The sequence below is a fragment of the Microcebus murinus genome, chromosome 6 (genome assembly GCF_040939455.1).
Source record: "Microcebus murinus isolate Inina chromosome 6, M.murinus_Inina_mat1.0, whole genome shotgun sequence".
Taxonomy (NCBI): Eukaryota; Metazoa; Chordata; class Mammalia; order Primates; family Cheirogaleidae; genus Microcebus; species Microcebus murinus.
Window position 1 is genome coordinate 86,397,266 of NC_134109.1, and position 15,886 is coordinate 86,413,151.

Here is a 15,886-nt window from a genome sequence, read left to right on the forward strand (position 1 = left end):
TATACCCCTGGGGGGACATAAAGACATTCCAGATTTCCTGATGGTAGTTTGGACCAAACAGTTGTAAAAGAATGAACTTCCAGCTAGCCAACATACATATGTATTTTTTTACTTAAATTGATCAGCCTGTATACCAGTTCTTCCCAGCTCCCCTATTGCAATTGCCTTTTTACAAAAGATAAGCATACTTCTCACCCATGCGGAGCCTGACTCTGGTGCTTTGCTCTATGGTGTAAAAATGTCTAGCTTGAAACAAAGGAGCCCTTCTGAATTTTGGTGTTCTGGCACCAAAAGCAGGCTCAGTATTAAGATTTACTGGAGACCCAATAGGGCAGATATAAACCTACAGAGCATAGCGGCTAAGTGCAAGACTAGCTGAAGTTGAATCATGGTTTAACCTCTTTCTAGTTGTGAGCTGTGTGATCTTGGGCAAGTTATTTAACATCTCTGTGCTTTGGTTTTCTCATCTGTAAAGTGGGGATAATAATAGAACTTGTTTCCTCTAGTTGTTGTGATTAAATGAGTTAATATATTTAAAGCACTTAGAATATAACTGGCATAAAGTAATCACCATGTACGTCTTTGTTAAAAGGAGAAATTCCTATAATGGCAAAGGTAGGAAAGACAACTTTGCTTGTAAAGGACCTACTTGTATTCTCAAAAGTTGAGGTCCCCACCCCCAGGGCTGCAGACCAGCACTGTCTGTGGCCTGCCGGGGACCAGGCTGCAGAGCTCCACTGCCCACCACACTGCACCCGCCCCAACTCGGGTCCATGGAAAATTTGTCTTTCATGAAACTGGTCCCTGATGCCCAAAGGACCACTGCTCAAAAGGTTCAGGTTGGCACTAGACTGATGTAACTGAATTAATCAGCATGACTGATAGGATACCTATATTCTGATAAAGACAACAGCATGAAATAAATTGTGGTTGGAACATGTCTAGTTCTTAACTGCAGTTATCTTGAATTTAAGATATATGTTTACATTGAGTTATATTAGATCATTAAATAGGAAATGTCTAATTTCGAATCAAAAGTGTGGTTTATTATGTCTCAAACAAGAAGCAGTACAATTAATAAAAGTATGTGCCTAAACTATCAGCACAGTTTTACCACCTTAATGGTAGCTTGTTTATGCCAACAGGGAAGAAGCTTGGAGAGCAAGTGGCAATGAAATTGCAAAAGGCGTTTTACACAGCTTGTTGAGAATAGAATAGGTTTCCTTGCAAGAAGTGTTCCAAAGCCTGGAAGAAGTGGTAGGTAGTCAGTTGGTGCAAGGTCTGGTGAATATGGTGGATGACAGAGAATTTCCAAATCCAGCCTCTGAAGTTTGAAAAACATTGTGTGACATGTGGTTAAGCATTTTCTTACAAGAGGATTGGCCTGTCTCTACTGACCAATCTTAGTGGCTTCGTTGCAAGCATCCTCATTTCATCCAATCAGTTGCAGTAGACATCTGCTGTAATGGATTCACCAGGTTTCATAAAGCTATAGTGGATAATATCAGCGCTGGACCACCAAACACACACCATTAGCTTTTTTTTTTGATGAATATTCAGTTTTGGACTGTGTTTCAGCACTTCAGATTTATCCAGCCATTGTGCCCAAAGCTTGCAATTGTCAAAAAGAATATATTTTTTTATCAAATGTAACAATATGGTATAGTAGTGGTTCACCTTTATGTCACGACAGCAAAGAAAAGAAAGGTAAGCTTCAAGACAATTTCTCTTCTGATGCTTGTTTAATTCATACAGAACTCATCTATCGGCCAGGCACGGTGGCTCACACCTGTAATCCTAGCTCTCTGGAAGGCCAAGGCAGGTGGATTGCTCAAGATCAGGAGTTTGAAACCAGCCTGAGCAAGAGTGAGACCCTGTCTCTACCATAAATAGAAAGAAATTAATTGGCCAGCTAATATATCTAGAAAAAATTAGCTGGGCATGGTGGCGCATGCCTGTAGTCCCAGCTACTCGGGAGGCTGAGGCAGTAGGATCGCTTGAGCCCACGAGTTTGAGGTTGCTGTGAGTTAGGCTGACGCCATGGCACTCACTCTAGCCTGGGCAACAGAGTGAGACTCTGTCTCAAAAAAAAGAAAAAAGGAAAAAAAGAATCCATCTATCTAGCTTCTTTACCTTGCTGCTTTGTTTCAAATCCAACATTATTGGCATAGTAATGTCAAACCTCGCTGCTAATTCATGTGTAGGTTGAGATAGATTTGCTTCCACTACAGCTTTCAGCTCATCACTATTCACCTGTCTTAGGTTGCCCACATGGAGTATTTTCAAGATAAAAATTACCAGAATGGAACTTCTCAAACATTGACATATCGTGTGTTCATTAGCCAGGTCCTTCCCAAACACTTCGTTGATATTTTGAGCTATCTGTGCTGCATCGGTTCCACGATGGAACTCATATTTGAAAATAACATGAATTTTTTTACTTATCCATGGTTCCACAAAAATTGCTCTAAAAAGAATGTGAAAGATAATCACAAGCCAAAATATGTGTTTGAAAGACTATGGATGTACTTTCACAATAAAAATAAAACAAGAAGTGTCAAAGTGAAATGTCAGAGATATTAACTGTCAAATTTAGTACTTAAGGAAATCAAACATTTTATAGTTAGTAACCTAATATTTCCATTGTCATAAAGAATGTCCCATTAAATGCTTACTGGGTTAGAACACTAACCTCTTACTCTTTTCCAGTTGGATTAATGGCCTTTTCTCTTTTCAGTCTAAAATAACCTTGGATGAAAAGTTATAATAATAAACACTTTCTGTATCCAGATTAACAGAAAAAATAGTAGAATGCCTTCTTGGTGCTAGGTATATAATGAGCCAAACAAATAACTTTTGTGTAAAATACTGAAGTAGGTGCTTTGAAGAATTCATAAAAGTTTATGACTTTTTTTATGACTCTTATTAATGTGAAAGATAAAACGCATATACATGAGAAGATTACACAATGGGAGTATATGGTTAAGTGACTAATACCTGATATAGCAGGTGTTATAAGAGATAAGATGGGGCAAGAGGTCACTACTGATTTTAAGGAAATTTCACAAATGAAGTGAGATTTTTATTTGGATCTATGAAAAAGGAAGTCATTACATTTCCAGATAAGCAAGGACTCAAATAATTTCTCTCTCATGTGAACTTTCTTAGGAAATTACCAGAGATAATACTTCAGCAAAACAAGGGAGATCACTAGGAGGAAGATGCTAGAGCCATAAAACCAGGACAAGAGAGCCATAAAACCAGGACAAGAGAGGAGTGAAGAAAGTCCTAGGACTAGAGAGTCACCAGCACAGACTGGAGCAAAAGAATGGAGATGGGAAGGAGGGAAGCTCTAGGGGAAAAAATGGAACTGACGGGGATTTGATATGTTTTAGTGATTCAGTCCATGTGATACATGTTTGAAGAATGGGACCCACTATAGCATTTGAGGGGGAAAAAAAGCAACAGGTAAATCAAATACACCACCAACAAAGACAAATGGAAAAACAAGGCAATTACTGAGCTGACAGGGACAGGTGTAAAAAAGGAAATAATCATATCAGCAGTGAATTATATTTACACAGTCATGATAAAGTAAATACAAACTGCTGACCTATCCAAACATTGTTAGAAAACTACTGGCAGAATGGCGAGAGAGGTAAGAGACTTAAATCCTCAACTAACCTATTGAGACAATTTCTATACCATTAAAAATAATAGCAATATATAATCTAGAAACAGGGAGGTAAGTTCCAATACAAACAGCCAAAAGTTTTGGAAGTTTTGCCCCTGAGGAATGAGACTTGGGGAGGAGGTGATGGTGTATGGAGGTGTAGGGCAGGGGCTGCTATTTTTCATTGTCGCCCTTGAAAAACATTATACAGAGAAAGCGTTTGCTTAACAATTAAAGGAGTGGACAGAAAAACCTAAAGACTTTGAGAAATGATAATAGACAAGGGTCTGATGGACTACAGACAGTAGGATCACTATCATTCATTCATATAATAAATATTTATCATGCACCATTCCAAACCAAGCACTAAGCCAGACACCAGGAATACAAAGGTAAATGAAGACATATAAGGTCCCTATCCTCATGGAGCTTGTGTCTCTCTACTACAGCAAGTAGACAACAAACAAGAAAATCAAATACAAGGATATACAGATTGTAGGAATAAGTAGTGTGAATGGAAACTAATTATTGTGATAGACAAAGGTGGTGAGGGCAAGACAAGGCAGATTCTTCAGCTGAGTTTGTCAGGGAAGGCCTCCCTGAGATGAACAGATTTCAAAGACATGAAGCAAAAACCAAGGCAAGAAAGAGTCTGGTGGGTCTAGAAACCGTTAGAAAGCCACTGTGGCCCGGAGCACCAGAGCAAGTGAGCTGATGATGGCTCATGATGAGGTTGGAAAAGTAGCAGGACTCAGATTGTGTTGCTATAGGTATAAATTTGGGAGTCTTCAGGGTATAGGTAAATATTTAAAGTATTGGAAGAGAATGTATATTCCATAACCTCATCCAGAGGAATTCCAACACTGAAGAGATGAGGAGCCAGCTAAGGAGTGTGAAAAAGTGGAGCCTGGGAGGAAAGGCACAGCAAGGAAGTCTGAAAACTTCACCAGTAATTCCCGAACATTTTTTACTTGTCATTTCTGTAAAACTTGCCCTACAGCTTCTACTGACTTTGAAAATTAAAGTGCATTCAATAGGGTTTTCAGATTTTTGTGCTAGATCCGGAAATAACTAGGGATGCTAATATTCCATAAAAATCAGTTTGCAATGATCTAGAGTTATTTGTTCATCTCCGCTGTAAGTTACACCACCGTGGCCCGGGACCTTTGTGCGAATGCTAGCCACCGGGTTCCCCCTGTGTGTTTGGTTGTGGTCATTCCAAGGCTCAGCGCTAGGATTTTAAGGGCGTCGTCCCTGCAGTCATTCCGACGCCCGCGCCCCTCGCCCCCTTTAAGAGTAAACAGTACATCGTCTTGCGCTCTCGGTGCTGCGTGGAAATCGAGCGCGCAGCCTAGACACCAGGTGCAGCAGGAGCTGTCAACAGCCCCGTGATGCGCTCCCGTCGCTTTGGGGGCACCTGAGATCAGAGCCCGAGGGCGTCATGGCCGCGGGCGGTGCCGCCCCAGGTAGGTCAGCCCAGGTGCGGGGCCTGGCGGGCGCTCTCGGAAAATGGCGGCCTGGGGAAGGATGAAGGGGGAGGGAGGCAGCGGTTCTGCTTCCGAGGTCATGTGCCGGGACACGTCTTCTGGGTGCAGGCCTGGCGCGCGCCCGGAGGCGCTGGCGGGACGACCAGCCCAGATCTTGAGGGAAATGACACCCCGATGCCCTCGCTCGGCACTCTGCTACCATTTCCTTCCGTCTCTGCTCCGCTCAGTGTTTAAAAACGCGCCAGGCGCCCGGCAGGGAGCCGAGGCCGCGGGACTCTTCTGGCCAGGCCGAGCCCTGGGCCCAGCCGCCCTGCTCCGGACACTCCGGACCGCGTCCAGCGCCAGCCGCCAGAGCCGAGCCTGCCGCGGAGCCAGTAAAGTCGGGGCCCGGGCTGGCAGGGCGCGCTTTCTGAGGCGTGGGGGTGCTGCACGTGCGTCCCGCGGCCCCCGCCGAGCCCGGGAGCGGCGGGCGACAGGACCCGCGCCACCCGGAAGGACGCCCTCCGGCGGCAGGCGACTGGGGACTTGGGAGGGGGCGCGGCTTCTACGCGCGCGGGAGCGAGTCCATGCGGTCCCCTAATGAGGGGGGGCGACGGTGGCTTTCTAGTGTGTGTGTGACCGAGGCCACCGAAGCTACCCCCTACATTAGCCCCGCGCGCTGAGTTTGAAAGATTTACTAAGGCTCCGGAGTTTCCAGTCCCAAATCCGGTTTTCGGGAAGGGCTTCTAACCCAAAATTTGAATCTTGCCTCCCCTCTCAGCCAGGCCAGTGGACCCGTCCAGGAGTGGGGAGGAGCTGGCGGGAAATTTAGCTCTTGGCAAGTTGCCTGCCTCGGGCTCATTCTGTACTCTCTCCATTGCTTTTTCCATTCATTCTCACTCCGCCATGCCTTGCTCTGAAGAGACCGCTGTTGTGTCCCCCAGCAAGCGGGCCCGGCCCGCCGAGGAGGGCGGCATGCAGCTCCGCTTTGCCCGGCTCTCGGAGCATGCCACGGCCCCGACCCGGGGGTCCGCACGGGCTGCGGGCTACGACCTGTACAGGTGAGTCGGGGCCTCCGGGCCTCCGCGCGCCCTGGGTGGTCGGCCCTGGCCAGGCGGCTGAGGAGGGCTGCCTTCTGCCTCCTCCGTCGCTATCCCCGCGAAGAAGGCTCAATTCGTGAGCTGTAGAGCTCCATGGCACGTTAGCTTTTATTTTCAGGCCATCTGCTGCCTCAGGTAGAAACATCCACCGAGAGGATTACGGAAACAGACTCTTTTTGCATATATATAAGGTTTCTGTCCTTCTACAGGTTTTCCCTAATCACATAGTGGATTGTTGTGAGAATAAGATCAGTAAATGTATGTAAATCAGTTAGAACTGTGCCTGGCACATATTAAGGACTTTTTCTTCATTTTCCTCTTTTTATACTATGTTAGTGAAGCATAAGTCCGAACTTCTGCCCCCTCAAGCCAATTTGTACCTAAGTTTCCCAATAAAGTTTTGTTCAGGGGCAAAGACATTTATTAATACAATGTCTACATCTCTTTCCTCCACCAAAAATATTCACAGATAATTATTTTATTTAAAGCAGTCATCATTTTAATAAGCCAAAAAAACTACTTCTACCTTCATAAGCTTTTAAAAAGATGAATTGGAAATTCATCATAGCAAGATTGATTATAGAAACCAAGGTTGCATGAATTATTTTATGAAATATATTAATAAACCCATTCTGTATGCTTGCTCACAGGAAAGAAAACATAAACAATTTTATAAACCGTTTTTTTTTTTAATACCTTCTTAGTGCCTATGATTACACAATACCATCTATGGAGAAAGCTGTTGTGAAGACAGACATTCAGATAGCTCTTCCTTCTGGGTGTTATGGAAGAGTAGGTAAGTGATTTAAGAAACAGGTAACTATTTGTCAAGCCCTTCCTTTGTGATATGTTCTTTCATCTTAGTTTCATTTGGGGTAATAAATGGGGTAATAAGGGATATTGCTTGGGCTGTGTCAAGAAGCACCACCCATGATGGCAAATACAGCCATTTGAAAACCTTTATTTACATATCTGCTTTAGCCTCCATCTCCTTTTGCCTATTCTGCTTCCTTACTGCAGCTTTTAGCCTCATATTGGCCTAGTATATTGTTCTCAGAACACCTCACTGTGAGAAAAACTAAAAACTTATGTGATTTTTAACTACAGCTTTTTCTAATGCTAATGTCAACTCCCCCTTTCTGACTGCATATGAGGTCAGATTTCTTTGTGAAGACAATGATTAGAGTGGCTGATACTTGTTGAATGAGACAGAGAGGCTTTGGATAATGGCACATGGCATTTTATATTATGAGAGGCAAACTTCTGACCTCTGTTGGTCTCAGAGGGTATCAGCCCACTTAACCTGTTCTTGTTTGGGTGTCCTCCCATGGCTTTAGGGTAAAGGATATTTTAGTGTTCTAGAGAGAAATGCCTCATTGAGAAGAGCTAGGACAAAATGGAGTGCAATTCAACGAGGTTGATTTTTTTCTGGAGCGAGTCAATTGTTGCCAGAGAGAGTTCAAAACTTCTCTTCAAGAGCATAATACTTTTTGACTGATTTCAAAGTCTACATAAAGGGGCAAATGGAACTGTGACCTCTTGCCTTTGGGGAAGGAAGCTAGACTAGTACAATCTTGACAGCCATGAGTGGGAAAACAGCTAATACTTCAGTCCTTAAAAGAAACAAGATGGGCTGTCTCCTCATCTCTTTTTGGCATCATTAACTGCGGTTTTAGAATTTTTGGTGAGGAGAAAGGGCAGGAGATGGAGTGAAATAAAGGTCAAGGCAGGAAGAAGCAGCATTTATTGACAAAGTGCCTGATTTAAATTATTCTAAAACGACAAACTAAAAGTTAGGATAATTAATGATAGGCCTGATGTTTATTTAAGTCAGGAAGTATAACGTGTAAACTTAGCTTTTGTTTTTTCATTTTTAGGATAAAAAGTATACTGGAATTGAAATTTCGAGGCTTAGTTTTAGGCATTTTAGTTGACTGATGTTAGGCCTTTTGTCTTATTCTGGTTTATGTGTTTCATACAGGCACATCTTTTGGCATCTGAATCCTGAGTAGGATGAGTCCCAGGTTCTAGGCTATGCTCTGCTACCATTTGGTTAGGTTTGTTCCTCCCCACTCTGTCTCCCTTCCCATCTACACTGTACATATTCAGATCTCCCATCTTGAAACCAAAGTCAACTCTTCTCTTTTTTCCCCTTTGTGGCCAAATTTCTTGAAAGAGCAGTCTATGCTTGTCCCCACTTGTTTACTTTTCAGTTCATTCCAGCAGTCCTTCTCTCACATCTATTACATCACAAATCAATCCTCAATTGACTGAATCATGTGGGAGTGGTTTAAGTTGATTTTAAATTAAAACCTTGTTGAGTTTTTCTAAACTAGTCTTTCCAACTTTGGTAATCCAGTATGATAAAAACATTCTTTAATTCAGAACCATCTGCTAAAGTTAAGATGAAAATAATAGATGTAGAAGAAGAGAATAACATGCTCAAAGTGCATTATTTATATCCAGTATTTCCCCTCCCCTTAAAATAACTAATGTCTCTTTTTTGATTTTCAGCTCCGCGTTCTGGCTTGGCTGCCAAACATTTTATAGATGTAGGAGGTAATATATTTACTTTTTTATTCTGTAAATGTTTGTAAGTATTTACTTTGTCTTTGTTTGAAAGGTAGTATTCAGGGCGCTGGGTGAGATGGCTCACACTTGTAATCCTAGCACTTTGGGTGGGAAGCCAAGTCAGTAGGATAGCTTGAGGCCACGAGTTTGAGACCAGCCTGGGCAATATATATATATATATATATGTATATATATAGCAAGACCTCATCTCTACAAAAATAAAAAAATTAGCCAGATGTGGTGATATGCGCCTATATTCCTAAGCTACTCAGGAGGCTGAGCCAGGAGAATTGCTTGAGCCCAGGAATTCAAGGTTATAGTGAGCTGTGATCAGGCCACTGCACTCCACCCTGGGCAACAGAGCAAGATCATGTCTTTAAAAAAAATAAACAAAAAGTTTGTTAAAAGAAAAATATTCTTGTCAAGAAAGTCCTCAGTGGCACCTATTTTCCTTATAATGAAGCCTTGCTTATGTCTCTCAGAGTTGACAACTTCCTCACGTGGCCCTTTCATGAAGAAGCCTCAGTGTTCACTGCTAACCAACTTTGCTGTAGGATTTTTTTTTTTTTCATTGCCTGTTCATCTAGAAGCAATTGCTGTAGGACTTATAACCACCCCATCTTATAAGGAAAATCTCACTATGCTGACATGGTTCCTTACTTCAGATCTCAGACTTGATGTCCTGACTTTTCTTCATCCCCATCAATAATAAGTGTTCCACTTAACAAGACATTTTGGTCCTCACATTAAGTAGGTATGCTAAATTCTCCTCCTCCATCCATTTTTACAGAGCTACTTTATCAAGGCCTTTTAACAGATCAGGAAACTGGCTCAGAGATGAGCCCAAAGAAGTCTCTATCCATGTGATTCCAACCCCCTTGTTCTTTTCCACTGCAATTAAATCTGGAGACTACCCTGCCCCATCTCCTTCACCAAGTAAACTGTCCTAAATTAGCTCACTGTTTCCTGCCACTGCAGGGGTTAAGCATGTGATAAGGCCTGGCTATCCCAGACAAAACTGAAGCCATTATTAGATTTTATTAACAGGATTTGTTCTGTAAAATTTGGATTCAGTCAAAAGGCCACACTCAAGGATCCAGAAGACCACATGTGGCCCCAAGGACACAGGTTCTCCACCCCTAGAAGGACCTGGTGTCTCCCCATGGTGTCACTAGGTGGTGCTGTAGGGCAAGACAGGAGCCTGAAAGTTCTTAGTTCTTAGGGACTAAAGGGGAGCCGAGTTGTATGTAGCAGGGATTGACATGGACAGCCCACTCTGGATTGAGGATTCCCGGGCTCAGTAAGTTATGCTTGATGTTCAAAAATGCTTTTACAAGGTCAAGTGTGGTCATTTGGGACTGTAACGTAAGGATATAAAAGATTGTATGTATTTTTAAGGAAATTTCAAAAGGTTGAGAAAGGAATAGAACTTTGGAATAACTACTGGATTTAGGTCCCAGCCCTGTCACTGACTAGCTAGCTGTTAACCTTTTTGAGGCTTAGTTTCCTCATCTGTACAATGGAAATTAGTGTGCTTGCCTCTGAGAGTAGGGAGGATTAAATGACAGTGTATGTAAAACATCTAATACAGTGCTTGGCACATATTAGATTCTGTAAGTTATAATTTCTGTCCCCTAGGGACTTCACTGATTTTTTTTTTTTTAATGTGGAAACTTTTTTTTTTTTTTTTAACTTTGTTACTAATTTTTGCTCTGTTTGAAACAACCCTGGGGGAAAAAATCATGTAAAAGAAATGGAAAGTTAGTTTGCCTGGTGGTTGGTATGGTGTTATTTATAAAATTACATTGTGGTGTGTTCTTGGATGCAGAGTATCTTAAACATGTCTCTTAGGCACAAGTTTATCATGGTTGGCAACGGTTTTTATTTCTGAAGAGAGCTGTTGTTACAAATCCCAGGCTGTAAATAAAGGTCAAAGGGAAAAGTTGAGTATGCAGGACTCTGTTCAGAATTCACATCTGGTAGGTGTGGATAGTTTTCACTAAAAAAGGTTTCCAACAAATGACATGCCAAACTCTTGACACAGTAAAACTGTTGCCTGAAGTCAGTTAATCACTCTGCCAGTTCCAATGCATGATTTTTCCAGTGATAACTTCAAGATACTTTCTGCTTTCTCATGAAGAGAAATATCCCTTATGCAGAGAAGGAATATATTTTGGGTTTTTCTTGAGGGTCAAATGACAATTGGTTAAGTAAGTGAAATTGAAGCTATTGAATTTTTTTATACCATTGGCATTCATGCTAGAAAAAGTATTGAGGGCCTTTTTTTCTGCCATACATTTTAATTGACTTCAAATGACTTCATTTCTTTTAGTCAGTCAAAAGCCTTTCACATTTTTGTGCCCCAAGTGTAAAATCTTGTAAGATCACCTGGCTCTGCAGAATTCAAGACACGTAACCATTTGAGTACTCCTAATGTGATTACTGTTCAGATATGTAGCAGAGGTCTTTACAAAAAGGGACTTTTTGTGTGGTAGAAGATACCATAAAGTCAAAAAACAAGTAATTTGCAATTCATATGAAAAAGAACAGAGAATAAAAAAAATCATCAACAACATAGAGATGATAATGTGTAAATGTCAAACAAACATATGGGAGGGGAAAAGTCCAATCTCACTAATTGTCAGGGAAATGCAAAGTAAAGCAATGAGATAACATTTTTTACCCATCACACTGCCCAGAATTTAAAAGATTACTGCCATCTGGTACTGGCAAGGATTTTGCAAATGGACATTCTCAAATATTGAATGGCTGTACCTTTTTTGCGAAATTATGTAGCAGTAGCCTTTAAAATTGAAAATACACACACCCTTTGAGCTAGGAAAGTGGTTTTTACAATCTATTTGATGAGGATAAAAAAAAAAATTAATGTACATGGACATAATGCAAAGGCTGCTTTGTTATAGCAAAATGTGAAAGCAACCTGAATGTTATTATGTAAGAGAATAGTTACATAGAAATAATGGGTACTGTATTTCCATATCTTATATCCAAAAAGAATAGCTAAGATTTATATATATGTTAATCTCAAAGGATATCTATGATATTTTCAATGGAAAAGTAAAGTAACATGTAAAGCATATTACTGTAACATTGACTACCTCAAGGAGGGTAAAGGAACATTATTAGCTTTTACTTATATATATTTGCATTATTTGGATAGCTTTAAAATTCTCTGATAGTCTGGGCGCGGTGGCTAACACCTGTAATCCTAGCACTCTGGGAGGCTGAGGCGGGCAGATCGCTCAAGTTCAGGAGTTTGAAACCAGCCTGAGCAAGACTCCGTCTCTACTAAAAATAGAAAGAAATTAGTTGGCTAACTAAAAATATATAGAAAAAATTAGCCGGGCATGGTGGCGCATGCCTGTAGTCCCAGCTACTCAGGAGGCTGAGGCAGTAGGATTGCTCGAGCCCAAGAGTTTCAGGTTGCTATGAGCCAGGCAGATGCCATGGCACTCTAGCCAGGGCAACAGGGTGTGAGACTCTGTCTCAAAAAAATAAAAAAATTCTCTGATAAAGTGGGAACAAAAGAGTTCAGAAGTCAGTTAGTACACATTATCTTTCTCTGACTCGTTTGAGATAGGTGGGTTATTAACCTATACCTCAAAATCTCCCAGCATGGAAATTCCATAGCCTTCTATGGTCATTCGTTCCAGCATGGAACAACATGCTATGCTGAGGGTTTTCTTTGTTAAATATAATTTAAATCATTCCTGGGGTCAAAATTTTCTCCAAATAGGTAATGGAGAAAACAGTTGGTCCCATCTTTATATCAATTTTTTTCATAAATATTAAGGTCTAAACTCATGGTCACTTGGCAGTGGGGAAAGAAACCAGAGTTTAGTATTCTTTGAATTGGTCAAAGTTGTCTCTGTACAACTAGAAAAGAACTGTTTTTTTCAGTCCAGATGTGAGATGAACTGCTTTTGCTGCTTTTCAGCCCACTCTTAGAGTTGCCCTTATCCTCACCGTTAAATATTGATTTATCTTTAATTCAAACTCCTAAAAGTGTTGCATCAGGAACCTTTTAAGAAGTGCTTAAATTCAGATTCACTTGTCCCTAGTAATTTATTCATAAAGCACAAGGGTTCGTTTAAAATTCTACTATAATCTACTGGAAAAATCTAAAATGTTGGTTTTTCTGAGTATTTTTCCCCATGGTGGAACTAAGAGTTTGCCTTTTTTTCCTGTATGAGAAAATTGAAGGAGTGTACTTAGGAATTATCCTTGTTCTTAAAAAAAGGTTATTTTTTTTTTCAGTTAACCTTCAACTAATTAGAAATATGAGCAGACAGCATTAGTGCCCATTGAGCTAAATTTCTGATTATTTTTATTTCGTTTTTTTCCCCCCCTTCATAAGAGGTTTTTTTTAGGGGATAGGGTGTTAAAAGAAGTAAGATGTAACGTGGAGCTACATTCAATTAGGTTCATGTGAATCCCGTTCAGCCTTTCACAAACTGAGGGGGACAGAATTAACATGTATAAAAGGAAATTGATGGGGTTGTTGGAGGGTGACTGCTAATAGGTAGGAGGTTTCTTTTTGGAGGTAACGAAAATGTGCTAAAATTGACTTGTGATGGTTATACAATATTTTTTTTTCCTTTTCTTTCTTTTTTTTTTTTTTTTTTTTGAGACAGTCTTGTTCTGTCGCCCTGGCTAGAGTGCGGTGGTATTATCATAGCTCACTGCAACTTCAAACTCCTAGGTTCAAGTGATCCTCCTGCCTTAGCCTCCTGAGTGGCTGGGACAACAGGTGCATACTGCCAGGGCCAGCTAATTTTTTCTATTTTTAGTAGAGACAGGGTCTCGCTTTTGCTCAGGCTGGTCCTGAACTCTTGACCTCAAGCATTCCTCCCACCTGGGCCTCCCAGAGTGCTAGGATTACAGGTGTGAGCCAACATGCCCAGCTTATAATTCTAAATACTCTATAAACCATTGAATTGTATACTTTAAATGGATGAATTATATGTGAATCATATGTCAATATAAAAAAAGAGAATGAGAAGACCTGGTATACCTATATTATCAGTGCTTGTGTTTATAGAAACATTTTAAATTCTTGGCTCAAAAATAAATGCTAGCAGGTCTGGTAAATGTAGCTTTCTGGGCCAGGACAAGGACCTGGCTCAAGTCTGTCCTATGAAGATCTGTCCCTGTGTTCATAATCTCAAAATAGGTACCAATTATACATATAAAAGTATATTGATTATTAAGCTTATGTGCTAATGTCTTCTGAGAAATCAGACACCAAGAAAGGATGGTGGTTCAAATTAAACGGAGAGGAAGAATATGAACTGTACAATTCAGCTTCATTTTATTATAAACATGGAATGTTCTAGTATTTGTAAGACTGCTACTTAACAATGTCAGCTGTGGACTGATTCCACGGCAGGTCGTCAGGCTTTTTGACATTTTTATTTGTGACTGAGTCATATTTCAATCTGGATATTAGTGGGAAGCTGCTACCAGGAAAAGCCTTTAAAACCAAAGTCATAATTTTCGCATAGTCTTTTTGGCAAGTGTGCAGTGAGTAGATGGTAGTTTGGAGATGGTAATTACTACTGCCAGCTTAAAGTAGGAAATGGTTACCATTTGATAAAGGTGACAGGTTGGAAAATTAGGACCCATTTTCTAATTTTTATTTACATTTTAGTAATATTTCTTGGTTTTGAGGCTTTACATAGTACTAGAGCAAGATTGACTTATTTAATTGTAGGGATAAAAATCTTAGAGCTATGTCAGAATGATTTTGAGAAAAATCTTACTCCCCTAGTGTTCTGATAGCATAAATCAAGATAATATTGTTTTTCTTTCCTCCAGCTGGTGTCATAGATGAAGATTATAGAGGAAATGTTGGTGTTGTACTGTTTAATTTTGGCAAAGAGAACTTTGAAGGTATGTTAAATACATAGATTTGCGTAAATGCAGTGAGTTTTCTGAGTTGTGTATGTGTAAATAACATTGACTCTTCAGATTCTCATAGAATAAGACAGGGTATAGAGAATACATCAATAAAATAACCGTAATAAACTATTCTGTGTTTTTTTCTTTGAAGTCAAAAAAGGTGATCGGATTGCACAGCTCATTTGTGAACGGATTTTTTATCCAGAAATAGAAGAAGTTCAAGTAAGTAATATAAAAGCTAAGTAGAAAGTGAGTGATATGACATCTTAAGACTTAAGTGAAGAAAAAAATGTAATCTCATCAGGTGCAATGGTTCATGCCTGTAGTCCCAGCTACTGAGGAGGCTGAGACAGGAGGATCTCCTAAGGCCAGGAGTTGGAAACCAGCTTGGGCCACATAGTGAGAGTTTATCTAAAGAGAAAAAAAAGTCTAGTTTTGAGGATTTTGCTATCTGTAACTAAATAGTATATATGACTAGGCTTATTTTAAGCAAAATTAAAATTTTAGTTTTAGAATTTCTTTAAATATTTTTCATATTATACAGCATTATTATAGTTAGTAAGTTATTTAAATATACTATGAACTTCTATTATTTCCTTAGATTTAAAAAATTATCCAATAATCTAATTTATGGGGCTTTATTAAAATTTAATTTTCTTTTTTATCTCCCTTTTGAAAAAATGATATAGCAAGAACAAAAGTCTTACATTAGGAGTTGGAGAGAAGAAGAACTGAAAGGCTCTAAAATTAACTACGAGACTTAACCACCTTTCTGTTTTTCAGGTTTTGGATGACACTGAAAGGGGTTCAGGAGGTTTTGGTTCTACTGGAAAGAATTAAAATTTATGCTGAGAATAGAAAATGAGAAGTTGTACCTTTTTCTTCAAATTAAAGAGTCTTTGCTTAAAATATTTTGGTGTTTTGAATTTTTATAAAGTTAATAGCTTTACCTTCTATAAAAATGTTTCAATTTCTTATGATCTGTTGGGATCACATAGAAACTTACTTTCTTGTGTTTTTCTGCAGTAGATAGTTGTATGTAAACCTGCTTTGTGGCGACCTAAATGCAAAGTGTATTTAATTCAATATATGATACTCCTGCCAACTTACTTTGCTTTAATTGCTATAAGTCATAAGCAATACCTTTTATTCAA

General features: G+C 40.0%; 1 protein-coding gene across 2 annotated transcripts; it reads left to right on the forward strand.

Moving 5' to 3' along the window:
• Nucleotides 1-4,957: 4,957 nt before the first annotated feature.
• On the forward strand, nt 4,958-15,641 carry DUT (deoxyuridine triphosphatase). Of its 2 annotated transcripts, none has more exons than XM_076004336.1 (7): nt 4,958-5,139; nt 6,062-6,200; nt 6,944-7,035; nt 8,754-8,798; nt 14,649-14,723; nt 14,884-14,954; nt 15,516-15,641. In XM_076004336.1, exons 1-7 carry the CDS (start codon nt 5,115-5,117, stop codon nt 15,570-15,572), a joined length of 504 nt encoding a protein of 167 aa, XP_075860451.1. In that variant the 5' UTR covers nt 4,958-5,114; the 3' UTR covers nt 15,573-15,641. The 2 variants fall into 2 exon arrangements, with proteins under 2 accessions (XP_075860451.1, XP_075860450.1); XM_076004335.1 differs by lacking the exon at nt 4,958-5,139 and adding an exon at nt 5,159-5,534.
• The last annotated feature ends 245 nt before the right edge of the window (nt 15,642-15,886 follow it).